Source organism: Engystomops pustulosus, chromosome 7 (genome assembly GCF_040894005.1).
Source record: "Engystomops pustulosus chromosome 7, aEngPut4.maternal, whole genome shotgun sequence".
In the NCBI taxonomy this organism is placed as follows: Eukaryota; Metazoa; Chordata; class Amphibia; order Anura; family Leptodactylidae; genus Engystomops; species Engystomops pustulosus.
Window position 1 is genome coordinate 182,639,153 of NC_092417.1, and position 24,904 is coordinate 182,664,056.

Sequence of the window (24,904 nt, forward strand, 5' to 3'; positions counted from 1 at the left end):
AGCCCCTGGTGATCTAGTGGTATATACAGCGCTCAGCCCCTGGTGATCTAGTGGTATATACAGCGCTCAGCCCCTGGTGATCTAGTGGTATATACAGCGCTCAGCCCCTGGTGATCTAGTGGTATATACAGCGCTCAGTCTCTGGTGATCCAGTGGTATATACAGCGCTCAGCCCCTGGTGATCTAGTGGTATATACAGCGCTCAGCCCCTGGTGATCTAGTGGTATATACAGCGCTCAGCCCCTGGTGATCTAGTGGTATATATTATTAGAAATATATTCTCCTATTTGTCAGGTCCTCGGCTGCCATACAGTGAAGCCTCGGAGAGGACATTACAGGGTTAATTATCTTTATTAGTCTCTGACATCACACGTCAGACATTCATGGGTTAATAATAAATCTCTATCCATTTTCCTCTGATCCTGCAGAGATGTAATTCTTGTAACAGCTCAGGGTTTGGTACAATATCATCCGCTCTGGTCACTCCTCTAGGAGGAGACTGATACATTGTAACAAACTCAGGGCTGCGGCTCCTGGTGATGATTCCTGCACTGGATACAATTGTGACAAACACTCATCTGTGAGAAGGGGATGTTCCCATTCACTGACAGCAAGCAGCTCTAGATCCTCTCCTGTACACAGAGACCGACATGTTCTACTCCGGGATCGTCTCCGAGGGCGGCCGGAAGGACGCGGAGGGCCTCAGGCAGCAGCGCAGGAGCAAGCAATCCCTACAGTTCATCCACAAGGACTCAGCCGACCTCCTGCCGCTGGACGGACTCCGGGGGCTCGGGACCTCCAGAGACACGGTGAGCCCGGGGGAGGGGACCCCGACAATGAGGGGGGGAAGGAAGAGGGGGAGGGGACCCCGACAATGAGGGGGGGAGGAAGAGGGGGAGGGGACCCCGACAATGAGGGGGGGAGGAAGAGGGGGAGGGGACCCCGACAATGAGGGGGGGAGGAAGAGGGGGAGGGGACCCCGACAATGAGGGGGGGAGGAAGAGGGGGAGGGGACCCCGACAATGAGGGGGGGAGGAAGAGGGGGAGGGGACCCCGACAATGAGGGGGGGAGGAAGAGGGGGAGGGGACCCCGACAATGAGGGGGGGAAGGAAGAGGGGGAGGGGACCCCGACAATGAGGGGGGGAGGAAGAGGGGGAGGGGACCCCGACAATGAGGGGGGGAGGAAGAGGGGGAGGGGACCCCGACAATGAGGGGGGGAGGAAGAGGGGGAGGGGACCCCGACAATGAGGGGGGGAAGGAAGAGGGGGAGGGGACCCCGACAATGAGGGGGGGAGGAAGAGGGGGAGGGGACCCCGACAATGAGGGGGGGAAGGAAGAGGGGGAGGGGACCCCGACAATGAGGGGGGGAGGAAGAGGGGGAGGGGACCCCGACAATGAGGGGGGGAGGAAGAGGGGGAGGGGACCCCGACAATGAGGGGGGGAGGAAGAGGGGGAGGGGACCCCGACAATGAGGGGGGGGAGGAAGAGGGGGAAGGGACCCCGACAATGAGGGGGGAAGAAGAGGGGGAGGGGACCCCGACAATGAGGGGAGAAGGAAGAGGGGGAGGGGACCCCGACAATGAGGGGGGGAGGAAGAGGGGGAGGGGACCCCGACAATGAGGGGGGGAGGAAGAGGGGGAGGGGACCCCGACAATGAGGGGGGGGAGGAAGAGGGGGAAGGGACCCCGACAATGAGGGGGGGAGGAAGAGGAGGAGGGGACCCCGACAATGAGGGGGGGAGGAACGGGGGGGTGTGATGAAGATGGGGAGGGGGGTGATAGTGCTGAAGAGGATGATGGGGGTGATGATGAGAGTGATTAAGAGGATGATGGGGGTGATGATGAGAGTGATTAAGAGGATGATGGGGGTGATGATGAGAGTGATTAAGAGGATGATGGGGTGATGATACTGATGAAGAGGATGATGGGGCTGATGATGAGAGTGATTAAGAGGATGAGGGGGGTGATGATGAGAGTGATGAAGAGGATGATGGGGGTGATGATGATACTGATGAAGAGGATGATGGGGGTGATGATACTGATGAAGAGGATGATGGGGCTGATGATGAGAGTGATTAAGAGGATGAGGGGGGTGATGATGAGAGTGATGAAGAGGATGATGGGGGTGATGATGATACTGATGAAGAGGATGATGGGGGTGATGATGAGAGTGATGTAGAAGATGATGAAGGTGATGATGATAGTCATGAAGAGGATGATGGGGGTGATGATGAGAGTGATTAAGAGGATGATGGAGGTGATGATGATACTGATTAAGAGAATGATGGGGCTGATGATGAGAGTGATTAAGAGGATGATGGGGGTGATGATGAGAGTGATTAAGAGGATGATGGGGGTGATGATGAGAGTGATTAAGAGGATGATGGGGGTGATGATGATACTGATGAAGAGGATGATGGGGGTGATGATGAGAGTGATGAAGAGGATGATGGGGCTGATGATGAGAGTGATTAAGAGGATGATGGGGGTGATGATGAGAGTGATTAAGAGGATGATGGGGCTGATGATGAGAGTGATTAAGAGGATGATGGGGGTGATGATGAGAGTAATGTAGAAGATGATGAAGGTGATGATGATAGTCATGAAGAGGATGATGGGGGTGATGATGATAGTCATGAAGAGGATGATGGGGGTGATGATGATAGTCATGAAGAGGATGATGGGAGTGTTGATTGCTGTATTGGTGAGGATGATGGGAGTGATGTCCGGTTTTACATTTGCAGCTATAAAGAATTGCACAGATCTGTAGGGGGCAGCAGCACAGCGGTTATATAAGGGGGGCAGCAGCACAGCGGTTATATAAGGGGGGCAGTGCATATTATATGTGGGGGTCTCTGGGAATGTGACCCCCATGTCCCTGTGTGGAGCACAGAATTCATACTGGAGGCAGAGAAGTGACAAGTTACACAATTATTAAAGTGTCTGCGCCAGTTTTCTGGTGACTTGTATATAAGTGCAGTCCCGCCCACATGACACATTGTGACAGCGCAATTCTGTCTGCTGGAAATAAGACCTGACAACAAACCACCCACGTACTACAACAACCATCCTCCGCACCAGAGCACAAGACTACTGAGCCGCCTGATGCCGGAGAGTAAGAGGAGCGCAATATCTGTCCGCACAGTACAACTTCCCCTATATATACAGTGCACAGTACTACTTCTCCTATATATACAGTGCACAGTACTACTTCTCCTGTATATATATAGTGCACAGTACTACTTCTCCTGTATATATATACAGTGCACAGTACTACTTCTCCTTTATATATACAGTGCACAGTACTACTTCTCCTGTATATATATACACTGCACAGTACTACTTCTCCTGTATATATACAGTGCACAGTACTACTTCTCCTGTATATATACACAGTGCACAGTACTACTTCTCCTGTATATATACAGTGCACAGTACTACTTCTCCTGTATATATATACAGTGCACAGTACTACTTCTCCTGTATATATACAGTGCACAGTACTACTTCTCCTGTATATATATACAGTGCACAGTACTACTTCTCCTGTATATATACAGTGCACAGTACTACTTCTCCTATATATACAGTGCACAGTACTACTTCTCCTGTATATATATAGTGCACAGTACTACTTCTCCTGTATATATACAGTGCACAGTACTACTTCTCCTGTATATATACAGTGCACAGTACTACTTCTCCTGTATATATACAGTGCACAGTACTACTTCTCCTGTATATATATACACTGCACAGTACTACTTCTCCTATATATACAGTGCACAGTACTACTTCTCCTGTATATATACAGTGCACAGTACTACTTCTCCTGTATATATACAGTGCACAGTACTACTTCCCCTATATATACAGTGCACAGTACTACTTCTCCTGTATATATACAGTGCACAGTACTACTTCTCCTGTATATATACCGTGCACAGTACTACTTCTCCTGTATATATATACAGTGCACAGTACTACTTCTCCTGTATATATACAGTGCACAGTACTACTTCTCCTGTATATATATACAGTGCACAGTACTACTTCTCCTGTATATATACAGTGCACAGTACTACTACTCCTGTATATATATACAGTGCACAGTACTACTTCTCCTGTATATATATACACAGTGCACAGTACTACTTCTCCTGTATATATATACAGTGCACAGTACTACTTCTCCTGTATATATACACAGTGCACAGTACTACTTCTCCTGTATATATAAAGTGCACAGTACTACTTCTCCTGTATATATACAGTGCACAGTACTACTTCTCCTGTATATATATACAGTGCACAGTACTACTTCTCCTGTATATATACAGTGCACAGTACTACTCCTGTATATATATACAGTGCACAGTACTACTTCTCCTGTATATATACAGTGCACAGTACTACTTCTCCTGTATATATATAGTGCACAGTACTACTTCTCCTGTATATATATACAGTGCACAGTACTACTTCTCCTGTATATATACAGTGCACAGTACTACTTCTCCTGTATATATATACAGTGCACAGTACTACTTCTCCTGTATATATACAGTGCACAGTACTACTCCTGTATATATATACAGTGCACAGTACTACTTCTCCTGTATATATACAGTGCACAGTACTACTTCTCCTGTATATATACAGTGCACAGTACTACTTCTCCTGTATATATACAGTGCACAGTACTACTTCTCCTGTATATATACAGTGCACAGTACTACTTCTCCTGTATATGCAGTGCACAGTACTACTTCTCCTGTATATATATACAGTGCACAGTACTACTTCTCCTGTATATATATACAGTGCACAGTACTACTTCTCCTGTATATATATACAGTGCACAGTACTACTTCTCCTGTATATATATACAGTGCACAGTACTACTTCTCCTGTATATATACAGTGCACAGTACTACTTCTCCTGTATATATATACAGTGCACAGTACTACTTCTCCTGTATATATACAGTGCACAGTACTACTACTCCTGTATATATATACAGTGCACAGTACTACTTCTCCTGTATATATATACACAGTGCACAGTACTACTTCTCCTGTATATATACAGTGCACAGTACTACTTCTCCTGTATATATATACAGTGCACAGTACTACTTCTCCTGTATATATATACAGTGCACAGTACTACTTCTCCTGTATATATATACAGTGCACAGTACTACTTCTCCTGTATATATATACAGTGCACAGTACTACTTCTCCTGTATATATACAGTGCACAGTACTACTTCTCCTGTATATATATACAGTGCACAGTACTACTTCTCCTGTATATATACAGTGCACAGTACTACTTCTCCTGTATATATATACAGTGCACAGTACTACTTCTCCTGTATATATACAGTGCACAGTACTACTTCTCCTGTATATGCAGTGCACAGTACTACTTCTCCTGTATATATATACAGTGCACAGTACTACTTCTCCTGTATATATATACAGTGCACAGTACTACTTCTCCTGTATATACAGTGCACAGTACTACTTCTCCTGTATATATACAGTGCACAGTACTACTTCTCCTGTATATATATACAGTGCACAGTACTACTTCTCCTTTATATATACAGTGCACAGTACTACTTCTCCTGTATATATACAGTGCACAGTACTACTTCTCCTGTATATATATACAGTGCACAGTACTACTTCTCCTGTATATATATACAGTGCACAGTACTACTTCTCCTGTATATATACAGTGCACAGTACTACTTCTCCTGTATATATATACAGTGCACAGTACTACTTCTCCTGTATATATATACAGTGCACAGTACTACTTCTCCTGTATATATATACAGTGCACAGTACTACTTCTCCTGTATATATATACAGTGCACAGTACTACTTCTCCTGTATATATACAGTGCACAGTACTACTTCTCCTGTATATATATACAGTGCACAGTACTACTTCTCCTGTATATATACAGTGCACAGTACTACTTCTCCTGTATATATATACAGTGCACAGTACTACTTCTCCTGTATATATATACAGTGCACAGTACTACTTCTCCTGTATATATATACAGTGCACAGTACTACTTCTCCTGTATATATATACAGTGCACAGTACTACTTCTCCTGTATATATATACAGTGCACAGTACTACTTCTCCTGTATATATACAGTGCACAGTACTACTTCTCCTGTATATATACAGTGCACAGTACTACTTCTCCTGTATATGCAGTGCACAGTACTACTTCTCCTGTATATATACAGTGCACAGTACTACTTCTCCTGTATATATACAGTGCACAGTACTACTTCTCCTGTATATATACAGTGCACAGTACTACTTCTCCTGTATATATACAGTGCACAGTACTACTTCTCCTGTATATATACAGTGCACAGTACTACTTCTCCTGTATATGCAGTGCACAGTACTACTTCTCCTGTATATATATACAGTGCACAGTACTACTTCTCCTGTATATATATACAGTGCACAGTACTACTTCTCCTGTATATACAGTGCACAGTACTACTTCTCCTGTATATATACAGTGCACAGTACTACTTCTCCTGTATATATATACAGTGCACAGTACTACTTCTCCTGTATATATACAGTGCACAGTACTACTTCTCCTTTATATATACAGTGCACAGTACTACTTCTCCTGTATATATATACAGTGCACAGTACTACTTCTCCTGTATATATATACAGTGCACAGTACTACTTCTCCTGTATATATATACAGTGCACAGTACTACTTCTCCTGTATATATATATACAGTGCACAGTACTACTTCTCCTGTATATATACAGTGCACAGTACTACTTCTCCTGTATATATATACAGTGCACAGTACTACTACTCCTGTATATATAAAGTGCACAGTACTACTTCTCCTGTATATATACAGTGCACAGTACTACTTCTCCTGTATATATATACACAGTGCACAGTACTACTTCTCCTGTATATATATACAGTGCACAGTACTACTTCTCCTGTATATATACACAGTGCACAGTACTACTTCTCCTGTATATATAAAGTGCACAGTACTACTTCTCCTGTATATATACAGTGCACAGTACTACTTCTCCTGTATATATATACAGTGCACAGTACTACTTCTCCTGTATATATACAGTGCACAGTACTACTCCTGTATATATATACAGTGCACAGTACTACTTCTCCTGTATATATACAGTGCACAGTACTACTTCTCCTGTATATATACAGTGCACAGTACTACTTCTCCTGTATATATACAGTGCACAGTACTACTTCTCCTGTATATATACAGTGCACAGTACTACTTCTCCTGTATATGCAGTGCACAGTACTACTTCTCCTGTATATATATACAGTGCACAGTACTACTTCTCCTGTATATATATACAGTGCACAGTACTACTTCTCCTGTATATATATACAGTGCACAGTACTACTTCTCCTGTATATATATACAGTGCACAGTACTACTTCTCCTGTATATACAGTGCACAGTACTACTTCTCCTGTATATATACAGTGCACAGTACTACTTCTCCTGTATATATATACAGTGCACAGTACTACTTCTCCTTTATATATACAGTGCACAGTACTACTTCTCCTGTATATATATACAGTGCACAGTACTACTTCTCCTGTATATATATACAGTGCACAGTACTACTTCTCCTGTATATATATACAGTGCACAGTACTACTTCTCCTGTATATATATATACAGTGCACAGTACTACTTCTCCTGTATATATACAGTGCACAGTACTACTTCTCCTGTATATATATACAGTGCACAGTACTACTTCTCCTGTATATATACAGTGCACAGTACTACTACTCCTGTATATATATACAGTGCACAGTACTACTACTCCTGTATATATATACAGTGCACAGTACTACTTCTCCTGTATATATATACACAGTGCACAGTACTACTTCTCCTGTATATATATACAGTGCACAGTACTACTTCTCCTGTATATATATATATATATACAGTGCACAGTACTACTTCTCCTGTATATATACAGTGCACAGTACTACTTATCCTGTATATATATACAGTGCACAGTACTACTTCTCCTGTATATATATACACTGCACAGTACTACTTCTCCTGTATATATATAGTGCACAGTACTACTTCTCCTGTATATATACAGTGCACAGTACTACTTCTCCTGTATATATATATACAGTGCACAGTACTACTTCTCTTGTATATATACAGTGCACAGTACTACTTCTCCTGTATATATACAGTGCACAGTACTACTTCTCCTGTATATATATACAGTGCACAGTACTACTTCTCCTGTATATATATACAGTGCACAGTACTACTTCTCTTGTATATATACAGTGCACAGTACTACTTCTCCTGTATATATACAGTGCACAGTACTACTTCTCCTGTATATATATACAGTGCACAGTACTACTTCTCCTGTATATATATACAGTGCACAGTACTACTTCTCCTGTATATATACAGTGCACAGTACTACTTCTCCTGTATATATACACAGTGCACAGTACTACTTCTCCTGTATATATACAGTGCACAGTACTACTTCTCCTGTATATATACAGTGCACAGTACTACTTCTCCTGTATATATATACACTGCACAGTACTACTTCTCCTGTATATATATAGTGCACAGTACTACTTCTCCTGTATATATACAGTGCACAGTACTACTTCTCCTGTATATATACAGTGCACAGTACTACTTCTCCTGTATATATACACAGTGCACAGTACTACTTCTCCTGTATATATAAAGTGCACAGTACTACTTCTCCTGTATATATACAGTGCACAGTACTACTTCTCCTGTATATATTTACAGTGCACAGTACTACTTCTCCTGTATATATATACACTGCACAGTACTACTTCTCCTGTATATATATACAGTGCACAGTACTACTTCTCCTGTATATATACAGTGCACAGTACTACTTCTCCTTTATATATACACAGTGCACAGTACTACTTCTCCTGTATATATAAAGTGCACAGTACTACTTCTCCTGTATATATACAGTGCACAGTACTACTTCTCCTGTATATATACAGTGCACAGTACTACTTCTCCTGTATATATACAGTGCACAGTACTACTTCTCCTGTATATATTGGCAGTGCCTTTATCACAGTCTGTGATTCTGCAGAACTTTCTCTGTCTCTCTGAGCATCTGGAGCTGTGACCTTCCCCCTCTGCTCTCCTGACACTATCTTCACAGCAGGGAGGCTGTTAACTCTTAGAGTCTAGTCTTTTTGGATGCTCCTCCATGTGAGCTGCCAGGATAGTCCTGAATGTACAATATGTGGAGCTCAGGGGAGATTTAGTTTTAGGACTCACTGGATTGCCTGAGTTAACTCAAGAGAGAACACAAAGCATCATGGGAAGTGAGGGTAGCATGTAATGGACTCATCTCCAGGACAGAGACAGGAAGCGGTTACACTCCACCCACTTCCTTGCTGCGGAGGATGATTTCTGACAAGAAGCTTCACAACTGATAAATGGCAGAACCCTGCGGGTACAGGAGGAGCAGCACAATCCGGGCGACGGGGGGGGGGGGGGGGGGACATCTGACAATCGGCTAAAAATCATTCTGAAATCAGAGTTACACTGCACCCATCTCTGCTGCAGGATTTCCTTACTGATTTGCATGTGGCAGAGTTTCCGCATCAATGTATTGGGTGCAGCGAGGGATCAGGGTGATAACCGGGATCAGAGCCGTGGCCACAGTTGTCACCTGGAGTTACTCCAGGAAAGCTGGGTGCTGCATTAGCGGTTCTCACTCGGCTTTCCCGCAGGCAGCCCCTCTGTATGTTCCTAATATTATCTGTTCTCCGCTTCTGTTCCTTCTCCTGCAGCAGCCGCACAACATCCTGCAGCGACGTTTACTGGAGAGCAACTTCTCCAAACTGAGGAGCAACCGGACGCCCTGGTTCCAGAAGAGCGAGGGCTCTGCCCAGAGCACCCGGGGGCATCATGGGAAGGGAGAGACCCCCAGGAGGAGCGAGGAGGACGGAGCCTTGTTTGTCTGGTGTCAGGTACAAGGGGGTCATGCAAGGGTTAATAATCTCCAATGTCCAAAGCAGGACCTGCACCCCCCAGGCATCGCCCCATAAACCCCTCCTATCACATTACTCCCCTTGCACCCCAACATGTCCCCTGCACCCCACCATATAACCCACCACACACATCACATAATTCATGGCCGCACCCCATCATATTACTCCTCTAGACACAATCATAAGCCCCCAACCGCACCCCATCATATAACCCCTGCACCCCATCACATCCCCCTCTGCACCTCATCATATAACCCCTGCACCCCATCATATTACTCCTCTAGACACAATCATAAGCCCCCAACCGCACCCCATCACATACCCCCTGCACCCCATCACATCCCCCTCTGCACCTCATCATATAACCCCTGCACCCCATCATATAACCCCTGCACCCCATCACATGCACGCGTGCACCCCATCACATACACCTGCACCCCATCACATACCCCGACCGCACCCTATTACATGACTCCTGCACCCCATCACATAACACCTGCACCCCATCACATACCCCCCTGCACCCCATCACATCCCCCTCTGCACCCCATCATATAACCCCTGCACCCCATCACATGCACGCGTGCACCCCATCACATACACCTGCACCCCATCACATACCCCGACCGCACCCTATTACATGACTCCTGCACCCCATCACATAACACCTGCACCCCATCACATACCCCCCTGCACCCCATCACATCCCCCTCTGCACCCCATCATATAACCCCTGCACCCCATCACATACCCCCTGCACCCCATCACATACCCCCCTGCACCCCATCATATAACCCCTGCACCCCATCACATACCCCCCTGCACCCCATCATATAACCTCTGCACCCCATCACATACCCCCTGCACCCCATCACATCCCCCTCTGCACCCCATCATATAACCCCTGCACCCCATCACATACCCCCCTGCACCCCATCACATACCCCCCTGCACCTCATCATATAACCCCTGCACCCCATCACATGCACGCGTGCACCCCATCACATACCCCGACCGCACCCTATTGCATGACTCCTGCACCCCATCACATCCCCCTCTGCACCCCATCATATAACCCCTGCACCCCATCACATACCCCCCTGCACCCCATCACATACCCCCCTGCACCCCATCATATAACCTCTGCACCCCATCACATGCACCCCTGAACCCCTCACATACACCTGCACCCCATCACATACCCCCCTGCACCCCATCATATAACCTCTGCACCCCATCACATGCACCCCTGCACCCCATCACATACACCTGCACCCCATCACATAACCCCTGCACCCCATCACATACACCTGCACCCCATCACATACACCTGCACCTCATCACATACCCCGACCGCACCCTATTACATGACTCCTGCACCCCATCACATAAAGGGGGTCATGCAAGGGTTAATAATCTCCAATGTCCAAAGCAGGACCTGCACCCCCCAGGCATCGCCCCATAAACCCCTCCTATCACATTACTCCCCTTGCACCCCAACATGTCCCCTGCACCCCACCATATAACCCACCACACACATCACATAATTCATGGCCGCACCCCATCATATTACTCCTCTAGACACAATCATAAGCCCCCAACCGCACCCCATCACATACCCCCTGCACCCCATCACATAACCCCTGCACCCCATCACATAACCCCCTGCACCCCATCATATAATCCCTGCACCCCATCACATACCCCCCTGCACCCCATCATATAACCCCTGCACCCCATCACATCCCCCTCTGCACCTCATCATATAACCCCTGCACCCCATCATATTACTCCTCTAGACACAATCATAAGCCCCCAACCGCACCCCATCACATACCCCCTGCACCCCATCACATCCCCCTCTGCACCTCATCATATAACCCCTGCACCCCATCATATAACCCCTGCACCCCATCACATGCACGCGTGCACCCCATCACATACACCTGCACCCCATCACATACCCCGACCGCACCCTATTACATGACTCCTGCACCCCATCACATAACACCTGCACCCCATCACATACCCCCCTGCACCCCATCACATCCCCCTCTGCACCCCATCATATAACCCCTGCACCCCATCACATACCCCCTGCACCCCATCACATACCCCCCTGCACCCCATCATATAACCCCTGCACCCCATCACATGCACGCGTGCACCCCATCACATACCCCGACCGCACCCTATTGCATGACTCCTGCACCCCATCACATACCCCCCTGCACCCCATCATATAACCTCTGCACCCCATCACATACCCCCTGCACCCCATCACATCCCCCTCTGCACCCCATCATATAACCCCTGCACCCCATCACATACCCCCCTGCACCCCATCACATACCCCCCTGCACCTCATCATATAACCCCTGCACCCCATCACATGCACGCGTGCACCCCATCACATACCCCGACCGCACCCTATTGCATGACTCCTGCACCCCATCACATCCCCCTCTGCACCCCATCATATAACCCCTGCACCCCATCACATACCCCCCTGCACCCCATCACATACCCCCCTGCACCCCATCATATAACCTCTGCACCCCATCACATGCACCCCTGCACCCCATCACATACACCTGCACCCCATCACATACCCCCCTGCACCCCATCATATAACCTCTGCACCCCATCACATGCACCCCTGCACCCCATCACATACACCTGCACCCCATCACATAACCCCTGCACCCCATCACATACACCTGCACCCCATCACATACACCTGCACCTCATCACATACCCCGACCGCACCCTATTACATGACTCCTGCACCCCATCACATAACCCCGACAGCACCCCATCACCTAATCCCGACAGCACCCCATCACATAACCCCTGCACCCCATCATATACCCCCGACCTCACCCTATTCATGACTCCTGCACCCCATCACATAACCCCGACAGCACCCCATCACATAACCCCTGCACCCCATCACATAACCCCTGCACTCCATCACATACACCTGCACCCCATCAGATAACCCCCTGCACCCCATCACACACCCCCTGCACCCCATCACATAACCCCTGCACCCCATCACATAACAATTGCACCCCATCACATGCCCCCTGCACCCCATCACATACCCCCTGCACCCCATCACATGCCCCCTGCACTCCATCACATACACCTGCACCCCATCAGATAACCCCCTGCACCCCATCACACACCCCCTGCACCCCATCACATGACCCCTGCACCCCATCACATGACCCCTGCACCCCATCACATACCCCCTGCACCCCATCACATACCCCCTGCACCCCATCACATAACCCCTGCACCCCATCACATAACCCCCTGCACCCTATCACATACACCTGCACCCCATCACATACCCCGACCGCACCCTATTACATGACTCCTGCACCCCATCACATAACCCCTGCACCCCATCACATACCCCCGACCTCACCCTATTACATACCCCCTGCACCCCATCACATAACCCCTGCACCCCATCACATACCCCCTGCACCCCATCACATAACCCCTGCACCCCATCACATAACCCCCTGCACCCCATCACATAACCCCCTGCACCCCATCACATACACCTGCACCCCATCACATACCCCGACCGCACCCTATTACATGACTCCTGCACCCCATCACATAACACCTGCACCCCATCACATAACCCCGACAGCACCCCATCACATAACCCCTGCACCCCATCACATACCCCTGCACCCCATCACATACCCCTGCACCCCATCACATACCCCCGACCTCACCCTATTACATGACTCCTGCACCCCATCACATAACCCCTGCACCCCATCACTTACCCCCGACCTCACCCTATTACATGACTCCTGCACCCCATCACATAACCCCTGCACCCCATCACATAACCCTGACAGCACCCCATCACATAACCCCGACAGCACCCCATCACATAACCCCGACAGCACCCCATCACATACCCCCGACCTCACCCTATTACATGACTCCTGCACCCCATCACATACCCCCTGCACCCCATCACATACCCCCGACCTCACCCTATTACATGACTCCTGCACCCCATCACATAACCCCCTGCACCCCATCACATACCCCCTGCACCCCATCACATAACCCCGACAGCACCCCATCACATAACCCCGACAGCACCCCATCACATAACCCCGACAGCACCCCATCACATACCCCCGACCTCACCCTATTACATAACCCCCTGCAACCCATCACATACCCCCTGCACCCCATCACATACCCCCTGCACCCCATCACATAACCCCTGCACCCCATCACATGACCCCTGCACCCCATCACATACCCCCTGCACCCCATCACATGCCCCCTGCACCCCATCACATAACCCCCTGCACCCCATCACATAACCCTGCACCCCATCACATGACCCCTGCACCCCATCATATAACCCCTGCACCCCATCACATAACCCCTGCACCCCATCACATAACCCTTGCACCCCATCACATAACCCCTGCACCCCATCACATAACCCTTGCACCCCATCACATAACCCCTGCACCCCATCACATAACCCCTGCACCCCATCACATACACCTGCACCCCATCACATACCCCCTGCACCCCATCACATAACCCCGACAGCACCCCATCACATAACCCCGACAGCACCCCATCACATACCCCCTGCACCCCATCACATACCCCCTGCACCCCATCACATAACCCCTGCACCCCATCACATACCCCCTGCACCCCATCACTTAACCCCTGCACCCCATCACATAACCCCTGCACCCCATCACATAACCCCTGCACTCCATCACATACCCCCTGCACCCCATCACTTAACCCCTGCACCCCATCACATAACCCCTGCACCACATCACATAACCCCGACAGCACCCCATCACATACCCCCCTGCACCCCATCACATAACCCCTGCACCCCATCACATACCCCCGACCTCACCCTATTACATGACTCCTGCACCCCATCACATACCCCCTGCACCCCATCACATACCCCCTGCACTCCATCACATAACCTCTGCACCCCATCACATAACCCCTGCACCCCATCACATAACCCTTGCACCCCATCACATAACCCCTGCACCCCATCACATAACCCCTGCACCCCATCACATATCCCCTGCACCCCATCACATAACCCCTGCACCCCATCACATGACCCCTGCACCCCATCACATGCCCCCTGCACCCCATCACATGCCCCCTGCACCCCATCACATAACCCCCTGCACCCCATCACATGACCCCTGCACCCCATCACATACCCCCTGCACCCCATCACATAACCCCTGCACCCCATCACATACCCCCTGCACCCCATCACATAACCCCCTGCACCCCATCACATACACCTGCACCCCATCACATAACCCCTGCACTCCATCACATAACCCCTGCACCTCATCACTTAACCCCTGCACCCCATCACATAACCCCCGGCACCCCATCACATAACCCCTGCACCCCATCACATAACCCCAACCACACCCCAATCATATTACTCCCCCCTGCACCCCATCACATAACCCCTGCGCCCCATCACATAACCCCTGCGCCCCATCACATGCCCCCTGCACCCCATCACATAACCCCCTGCACCCCATCACATGACCCCTGCACCCCATCAGATAACCCCCTGCACCCCATCACATACCCCCTGCACCCCATCACATAACCCCTGCACCCCATCACATATCCCCTGCACCCCATCACATAACCCCTGCACCCCATCACATGACCCCTGCACCCCATCACATGCCCCCTGCACCCCATCACATGCCCCCTGCACCCCATCACATAACGCCCTGCACCCCATCACATGACCCCTGCACCCCATCACATACCCCCTGCACCCCATCACATAACCCCTGCACCCCATCACATACCCCCTGCACCCCATCACATAACCCCCTGCACCCCATCACATACACCTGCACCCCATCACATAACCCCTGCACCCCATCACATAACCCCTGCACCCCATCACATACCCCCTGCACCCCATCACATAACCCCCTGCACCCCATCACATACACCTGCACCCCATCACATACCCCCTGCACCCCATCACATAACCCCTGCACCTCATCACTTAACCCCTGCACCCCATCACATAACCCCCGGCACCCCATCACATAACCCCAACCACACCCCAATCATATTACTCCCCCCTGCACCCCATCATATAACCACTGCGCCCCATCACATAACCCCTGCACCCCATCACATGCCCCCTGCACCCCATCACATAACCCCCTGCACCCCATCACATACTCCTGCGCCCCATCACATACACCTGCACCCCATCACATAACCCCTGCACCCCATCACTTGCCCCCCTGCACCCCATCACATACTCCTGCGCCCCATCACATACACCTGCACCCCATCACTTGCCCCCCTGCACCCCCAGATAATCAGTGTAATTCTTGTCCAGTGCGCAGGGAAGGAGATGAAGGTGAAGCTGGACACATCCTGTGTGCACAACGTCATATCCTCCGCCTGTCTGGATCGGCTCGGGTGAGTGTCAAAAATATACTCTAGTCACATCCAGAGCTGCATCATAATGTATCCCTTGCTATAGTTACATCCAGAGCTGCATTATATTATATCCTCTACTCCAGTACCATCCAGAGCTGCATTATATTGTATCCTGTACTCCAGTCACATCCAGAGCTGCATTATATTGTATCCTCTACTCCAGCCACATCTAGAGCTGCATCATATTGTATCCTCTACTCCAGTCACATCTAGAGCTGCATCATAATGTATCCCCTACTCCAGTCACATACAGAGCTGCATCATAATTTATCCCCTACTCCAGTCACATCCAGAGCTGCATCATATTGTGTCCTCTACTCCAGTCACATCCAGAACTGCATTACAATGTATCCTCTACTCCAGTCACATCCAGAGCTGCATTACATTGTATCCTCTACTCCAGTCACATCCAGAGCTGCATTACAATGTATCCTCTACTCCAGTCACATCCAGAGCTGGATTACAATGTATCCATTACTCCAGTCACACCTAGAGCTGCATTAAAATGGATCCTCTACTCCAGTCACATTCAGGGCTTCATTATATTATATCCTCTACTCCAGTCCCATCCAGAGCTGCATTACAATGTATCCTCTACTCCAGTCACATCCAGAGCTGCATTAAAATGGATCCTCTACTCCAGTCACATTCAAGGCTTCATTATATTATATCCTCTACTCCAGTCACATCCAGAGCTGCATTACAATGTATCCTCTACTCCAGTCACATCCAGAGCTGCATCACATTATATCCTCTACTCCAGTCACATCCAGAGCTGCATTACATTGTATCCTCTACTCCAGTCACATCCAGAGCTGCATCACATTATATCCTCTACTCCAGTCACATCCAGAGCTGCATTACATTGTATCCTCTACTCCAGTCACATCCAGAGCTGCATTACAATGTATCCATTACTCCAGTCACATCCAGAGCTGCATTACAATGTATCCATTACTCCAGTCACATCCAGAGTTGCATTACATTGTATCCTCTACTCCAGTCACATCCAGAGCTGCATTACAATGTATCCTCTACTCCAGTCACATCCAGAGCTGCATCATATTGTGTCCTCTACTCCAGTCACATCCAGAGTTGCATTACAATGTATCCATTACTCCAGTCACATCCAGAGCTGCATTACAATGTATCCATTACTCCAGTCACATCCAGAGTTGCATTACAATGTATCCTCTACTCCAGTCACATTCAGGGCTTCATTATATTATATCCTCTACTCCAGTCACATCCAGAGCTGCATCACATTATATCTTCTACTCCAGTCACATCCAGAGCTGCATTATATTATCTGCTATACTCCACACGGCATCAGTCTCTACTAATACCAGACACTTCCATCTCCCAGGTCCCATTGGCGCGGTGCTGGTGGCAGCGGGGGAGGGGCAGCGCTGGATTGTGCTGAGGTGTCGCTCCTCTAGCAGATTTAGGTCACTGCGCTCACATCTTATTATCATAAAAGCAGAAAATTATCCGGAGAAGCGGAAAGGTGCAGGGTACCAGCAGAGCATTACCCCTCCCTCTGGTTTGTTACAATGTGTCAGTGCAGGTGGCATGTATCAGTCTGAAGATCAGGTTTATGTGTAGACTGGATACAATTGTAACAGACCCTCAGCCGTGATAAATCCCTTCTAGAACAAAAAGTTAAGTCCCTGACAGCAATCAGAGATGGTAAGAAAAAGGAAAGCAAAGTGTATGTGAAAGTTGTGTGACCCGGATGCTGGGGTCAGAGGGTCCTGGGGGTCAGAGGTCTCGGGGTCACGTCTCTCCTCTCTGTCTCAGGCTGAAGGAACGTTTCAGGTCCTATAAGAAGGAGGAGGAGCAGCTCTGTCTTCCCTGCAATGTGCGGAGCATCGGGCGGGTGGAGGATCTGGCGCTGGTTCTGGGGGGGGAGCCCCTGGACTGCAGCGCCATCGTCATCGGTGAGTAGCAGCTGCTGCTGATGTGTTGCAGGACCTGCTTGCTGTCAGTGAATGTCATCCAGAGCAGCGCCATCTCCCCATCACTGCCGAGGAAATGTCCAGCTTGTGATGTAGAATTGTGTAAACTGGTACAAATGCAGCAAACCCCCAGCTCTGAGACATCCCGAGCACATACTATTGTTTCTATTCACTGGCAGCAAGCAGAGCTCCTGAGATTGACCTGGGATCCTCCTTGTGTCTCTTCTCCAGATGACAAGGAGCGGAGTTTCTCCCTGGGTCTCCAGGCTCTGCGCTCCCTGAAGGTAAGACCCCCGCAGCGCAGCGAGTGGGAGGAGCCATCAGACTGGATACAAAGTAACTGGGAGGAGTCGCTGTAACCCGGGGCGACAGCAATCACTGGGATCAGTCTTGTCCCATGATTCCTTCTGTTTCCTCAGTGTGTAATAAATCTGGAGAAGAATCACCTGGAGGTGGGAAGAAGTGAGAGAGCGGTGGTCCCATTCATTGCGAGCCGCAGCAGCGCCAAAGAGGAACGGTAAGGACTGACACTGCGCCCCCAACGCGTCAGACCCCGGAATAAGTGCAGACCCCAATACACACAGACCCCAGACCAGACCCCAGAATAAGTACAGACCCCAGACCAGACCCCGAATACACACAGACCCCAGACCAGACCACAGAATAAGTGCAGACCCCCAGACCAGACCCCGAATACACACAGACCCCCAGACCAGACCCCAAATACACACAGACCCCAGACCAGACCCCAGAATAAGTACAGACCCCAGACCAGACCCCGAATACACACAGACCCTAGACCAGACCACAGAATAAGTGCAGACCCCCAGACCAGACCCCGAATACACACAGACCCCCAGACCAGACCCCAAATACACACAGACCTCCAGACCAGACCCCAGAATAAGTACAGACCCCAGACCAGACCCCGAATACACACAGACCCTAGACCAGACCACAGAATAAGTACAGACCCCCAGACCAGACCCCGAATACACACAGACCCCCAGACCAGACCCCAAATACACACAGACCCCAGACCAGACCCCAGAATAAGTACAGACCCCAGACCAGACCCCGAATACACACAGACCTCCAGACCAGACCACAGAATAAGTGCAGACCCCCAGACCAGACCCCGAATACACACAGACCCCCAGACCAGACCCCAAATACACACAGACCTCCAGACCAGACCCCAGAATAAGTACAGACCCCCAGACCAGACCCCAAATACACACAGACCCCCAGACCAGACCCCAGAATAAGTACAGACCCCCAGACCAGACCCCAAATACACACAGACCCCCAGACCAAACCCCAGAATAAGTACAGACCCCAGACCAGACCCCAAATACACACAGACCTCCAGATCAGACCCCGGAATAAGTACAGACCCCCAGACCAGACCCCACATACACACAGACCCCCAGACCAGACCCCAGAATAAGTACAGACCCCAGACCAGACCCCGAATACACACAGACTCCAGACCAGACCACAGAATAAGTGCAGACCCCCAGACCAGACCCCGAATACACACAGACCCCCAGACCAGACCCCAAATACACACAGACCTCCAGACCAGACCCCAGAATAAGTACAGACCCCCAGACCAGACCCCAAATACACACAGACCCCCAGACCAGACCCCAGAATAAGTACAGACCCCCAGACCAGACCCCAAATACACACAGACCCCCAGACCAAACCCCAGAATAAGTACAGACCCCAGACCAGACCCCAAATACACACAGACCTCCAGATCAGACCCCGGAATAAGTACAGACCCCCAGACCAGACCCCACATACACACAGACCCCCAGACCAGACCCCAGAATAAGTACAGACCCCAGACCAGACCCCGAATACACACAGACCCCAGACCAGACCACAGAATAAGTGCAGACCCCCAGACCAGACCCCGAATACACACAGACCCCCAGACCAGACCCCAGAATAAGTACAGACCCCAGACCAGACCCCAAATACACACAGACCTCCAGACCAGACCCCAGAATAAGTACAGACCCCCAGACCAGACCCCATATACACACAGACCCCCAGACCAGACCCCAGAATAAGTACAGACCCCAGACCAGACCCCAAATACACACAGACTCCAGACCAGACCCAAATACACACAGACCTCCAGACCAGACCCCAAATACACACAGACCCCCAGACCAGACCCCAGAATAAGTACAGACCTCCAGACCAGACCCCAAATACACACAGACTCCAGACCAGACCCAAATACACACAGACCCCAGACCAGACCCCGAATACACACAGACCCCAGACCAGACCCCAGAATAAGTACAGACCCCAGACCAGACCCCAAATACACACAGACCCCAGAATAAGTGCAGAGATCAGCAGTAATTTTATAAACAGTTGTGGGAAAATGAAACTTGAGCTCTGATTGGTTCCCATGGGCAACTAGAACAGTTCTTTTTTCAGACATTTTTCAGTGACAGTCAGAGACAAATATAGAGACGGTCAGAGACAGACAGAGATAACCAGAGACAGTAAGCGAAAGATACACTCTGAGAAAGTCAAAGATAGAAATAGTCTAGGAAAGTCAGAGACAATCTATGTCTGACTGTCTCTTACAGTTTTAGACTATTTCTATCTCTGACTATCTCAGACTGTCTCTGTTTCTGATAGTCTGAGAAACAGAGACAGTCAGAGACACTCAGTTACAAAATAATTCAGAGACAGTCAGAGAGAGATACAAATACAATATTTTTTGATAACCCGTTTTATTTTGTTATAGCTAAGAGCAGTTACTTACTTTCCGGGAGCTACAGCGAGTATATATATATATACACAGGACGGAGGAGGAGTCTGCTCTCAGTTTCCTGTATTTCCCTGACTATAATAATTGTAGATTCGCACTGAAGGCGTCAGACCCTCTGACTTATCACATGTGGGATTATATTCTCACCACCCAGTGTGAGACCCCGGAGAATTTCTTATACCCCCGCTCCTTGTGCTGTGCTCACTGCTCTGCACAGCCTGGGCTTCTCTCCACAGATACAAGAGGTAGTCACCTGGAGAGGTACAAGAGGGAGTCACCTGGAGAGGTACAAGAGGTAGTCACCTGGAGAGATACAAGAGGGAGTCACCTGGAGAGATACAAGAGGTAGCCACCCGGAGAGGTACGAGAGGTAGCCACCCGGAGAGGTACAAGAGGGAGTCACCCGGAGAGGTACAAGAGGGAGTCACCCGCAGAGGTACAAGAGGTAGTCACCTGGAGAGATACAAGAGGTAGCCACCCGGAGAGGTACGAGAGGTAGCCACCCGGAGAGGTACAAGAGGGAGTCACCCGGAGAGGTACAAGAGGGAGTCACCCGCAGAGGTACAAGAGGTAGTCACCTGGAGAGGTACAAGAGGTAGCCACCCGCAGAGGTACAAGAGGGAGTCACCTGGAGAGATACAAGAGGGAGTCACCTGGAGAGATACAAGAGGGAGTCCCCTGGAGAGGTACAAGAGGTAGTCACCTGGAGAGATACAAGAGGTAGTCACCTGGAGAGACAAGAGGTAGTCACCTGGAGAGATAAGACGTAGTCACCTGGAGAGGTATAAGAGGTAGTCCCCTGGAGAGGTACGAGAGGGAGTCCCCTGGAGAGGTACGAGAGGGAGTCCCCTGGAGAGGTACAAGAGGGAGTCCCCTGGAGAGGTACAAGAGGGAGTCCCCTGGAGAGGTACAAGAGGGAGTCCCCTGGAGAGGTACAAGAGGGAGTCCCCTGGAGAGGTACAAGAGGGAGTCCCCTGGAGAGGTACAAGAGGGAGTCCCCTGGAGAGGTACAAGAGGGAGTCTCCTGGAGAGGTACAAGAGGTAGTCACCTGGAGAGATACAAGAGGTAGTCACCTGGAGAGACAAGAGGTAGTCACCTGGAGAGACAAGAGGTAGTCACCTGGAGAGATAAGAGGTAGTCACCTGGAGAGATACAATAGGTAGTCACCTGGAGAGATACAATAGGTAGTCACCTGGAGAGATACAAGAGGTAGTCACCTGGAGAGATGCAAGAGGGAGTCACCTGGAGAGATACAAAAGGGAGTCACATGGAGAGATACAGGAAGGAGTCACCTGGAGAGGTTCTCACATCACAGGTGCCCTGTGGCTCCTCATTGCCCCCTCTCCAGCTCAAGGGGCTCCTTTTTATGGACCAGAACCCAGAACTGGACAGCATATTCCAGGTGAGGGGAACCAATGCCTTGTACAGTGTAATATTACATCCCTATCCTCTTGTACCTCTCCAGGTGACTCCCTCTTGTATCTGATGGAGATCATTCCAGGTGACTACCTCTTGTACCTCTCCAGGGGACTCCCTCTAGTACCTCTCCAGGTGACTCCCTCTTGTACCTCTCCAGGTGACTCCCTCTTGTACCTCTCCAGGTGACTACCTCTTGTATCTGTGGAGAGCAGCCCAGACTGTGCAGAGCAGTGAGCACAGCACAAGGACCGGGGGGTATAAGAGAGTCTCCGGGGTCTCACACTGTTTGGTGAGAATATAATCCCACATGTGATAAGTCAGAGGGTCTGACGCCTTCAGTGTGAATCTACAATTATTATAGCCAGGAAAATACAGGAAACTGAGTGAGGAGGTGAGAGCAGACTCCTCCCCTGTCCTGTGTATATATATATATATATATATATGTACGGGAGGTTATTACAGGTTTGCACCATTATAACTGTAACCCTTTGTTCTCCTGTCAGTTCATCAGAGGCGTAAGAAGAAAATGGATCCAGAACCAAACAAGAAATGAGCCTCATTATCATCAAATCAGAACAAACCCGTCATCGTGTGGTTGTGTGTGTGCGGGTCCTGTGTCTGCGGGTCCTGTGTGTGCGGGTCCTGTGTGTGCGGGTCCTGTGTCTGCGGGTCCTGTGTGTGCAGGTCCTGTGTGTGCGGGTCCTGTGTGGCGGGTCCTGTGCCTGCGGGTCCTGTGCCTGCGGGTCCTGTGTCTGCGGGTCCTGTGTCTGCGGGTCCTGTGCCTGCGGGTCCTGTGCCTGCGGGTCCTGTGCCCCCCCCCCCGATCATTTCACTAGAACTAGAGATTTTTACTAGATGTATTTTAATATTTTGCTATTTATAGAAAACTGATTGTATCCAGGTAAATGTATCCTCAGCGCCACCACATGGCAGAGGCAGGAACTGCAGGGAACGCCCCAAGGCTGCAGGGCAGATAGTGACAGGACAGCTATATGTGACACCTACCCCAGATTATTCCCCCTCACACCCCAGATTATACTCCGCTCCCCCAGATTATATCCCCCCCCCTGGATTATACCCCCCCCCCCCAGGTTATACCTCACCCCCACCCTGGATTATACCCCCCCCAGATTATACCCCTCCCCCCTGGATTAAACCCCCCCCCCCCAGATTAAACCCCCCCCCCCCAGATTATACCTCACCCCCCACCCTGGATAATAGCCCCCTATCTGTGACAGGAATGGACAGGTGAATAGTTTATCAGAATATGTAACCAGTCCCCGGGCGAGTGCTGCCCCTGTCACCCACACACAGCAGAAGCCGCCGTACAGTGTGTCAGGGACTGAGCCTCCTCCTGCTGAACACCGGAGCCGAACCAGAACACCGCCACATCAGCCGCGACTGCGAGGACAATCACCCCCAACGGATCATCTACCCCAGAAATGTCTTATAATAAACTACTGCATGTCCACACCTCACCTGTGTATCTAATCCTATCCTGTGTGATACTGTCTGCTGAGCTGTGTATCTAATCCTCTCCTGTGTGATACTGCTGAGCTGTGTATCTAATCCTATCCTGTGTGATACTGCTGAGCTGTGTATCTAATCCTCTCCTGTGTGATACTGCTGAGCTGTGTATCTAATCCTATCCTGTGTGATACTATGTGCTGAGCTGTGTATCTAATCCTCTCCTGTGTGATACTGCTGAGCTGTGTATCTCATCCTATCCTGTGTGATACAGTCTGCTGACCTGTGTTTCTAATCCTCTCCTGTGTGATACTGTCTGCTGAGCTGTGTATCTAATCCTCTCCTGTGTGATACTGTCTGCAGAGATGTGTATCTAATCCTATCCTGTGTGATACTGTCTGATGAGCTGTGTATCTAATCCTCTCCTGTGTGATACTGTCTGCAGAGATGTGTATCTAATCCTATCCTGTGTGATACTGTCTGATGAGCTGTGTATCTAATCCTCTCCTGTGTGATACTGACTGCTGAGCTGTGTATCTAATCCCATCCTGTGTGATACTGACTGCTGAGCTGTGTATCTAATCCCAT

At 49.6% G+C, this 24,904-nt stretch overlaps 1 protein-coding gene across 1 annotated transcript; it reads left to right on the top strand.

Annotated features, from left to right (window-relative positions):
• The first annotated feature begins 458 nt into the window (after positions 1–458).
• Positions 459–24,327, top strand: NRIP3 (nuclear receptor interacting protein 3). Its single transcript, XM_072119142.1, has 7 exons — positions 459–809; positions 9,928–10,107; positions 16,565–16,647; positions 18,469–18,608; positions 18,858–18,910; positions 19,046–19,143; positions 23,353–24,327. The coding sequence occupies exons 1-7, from the start codon at positions 651–653 to the stop codon at positions 23,366–23,368; spliced, it is 729 nt and encodes a 242-aa protein (XP_071975243.1). The 5' UTR covers positions 459–650; the 3' UTR covers positions 23,369–24,327.
• The last annotated feature ends 577 nt before the right edge of the window (positions 24,328–24,904 follow it).

Excerpts from the sequence above, each read along its gene's own strand:
- NRIP3 (XM_072119142.1), top strand. The coding sequence starts at position 651 with ATGTTCTACTCCGGGATCGTCTCCGAGGGCGGCCGGAAGGACGCGGAG. Across the intron at positions 10,108-16,564 it reads CCTTGTTTGTCTGGTGTCAG|TGCGCAGGGAAGGAGATGAA; the intron begins GTACAAGGGGGT and ends ATTCTTGTCCAG. Across the intron at positions 18,609-18,857 it reads CTGCAGCGCCATCGTCATCG|ATGACAAGGAGCGGAGTTTC; the intron begins GTGAGTAGCAGC and ends TCTCTTCTCCAG.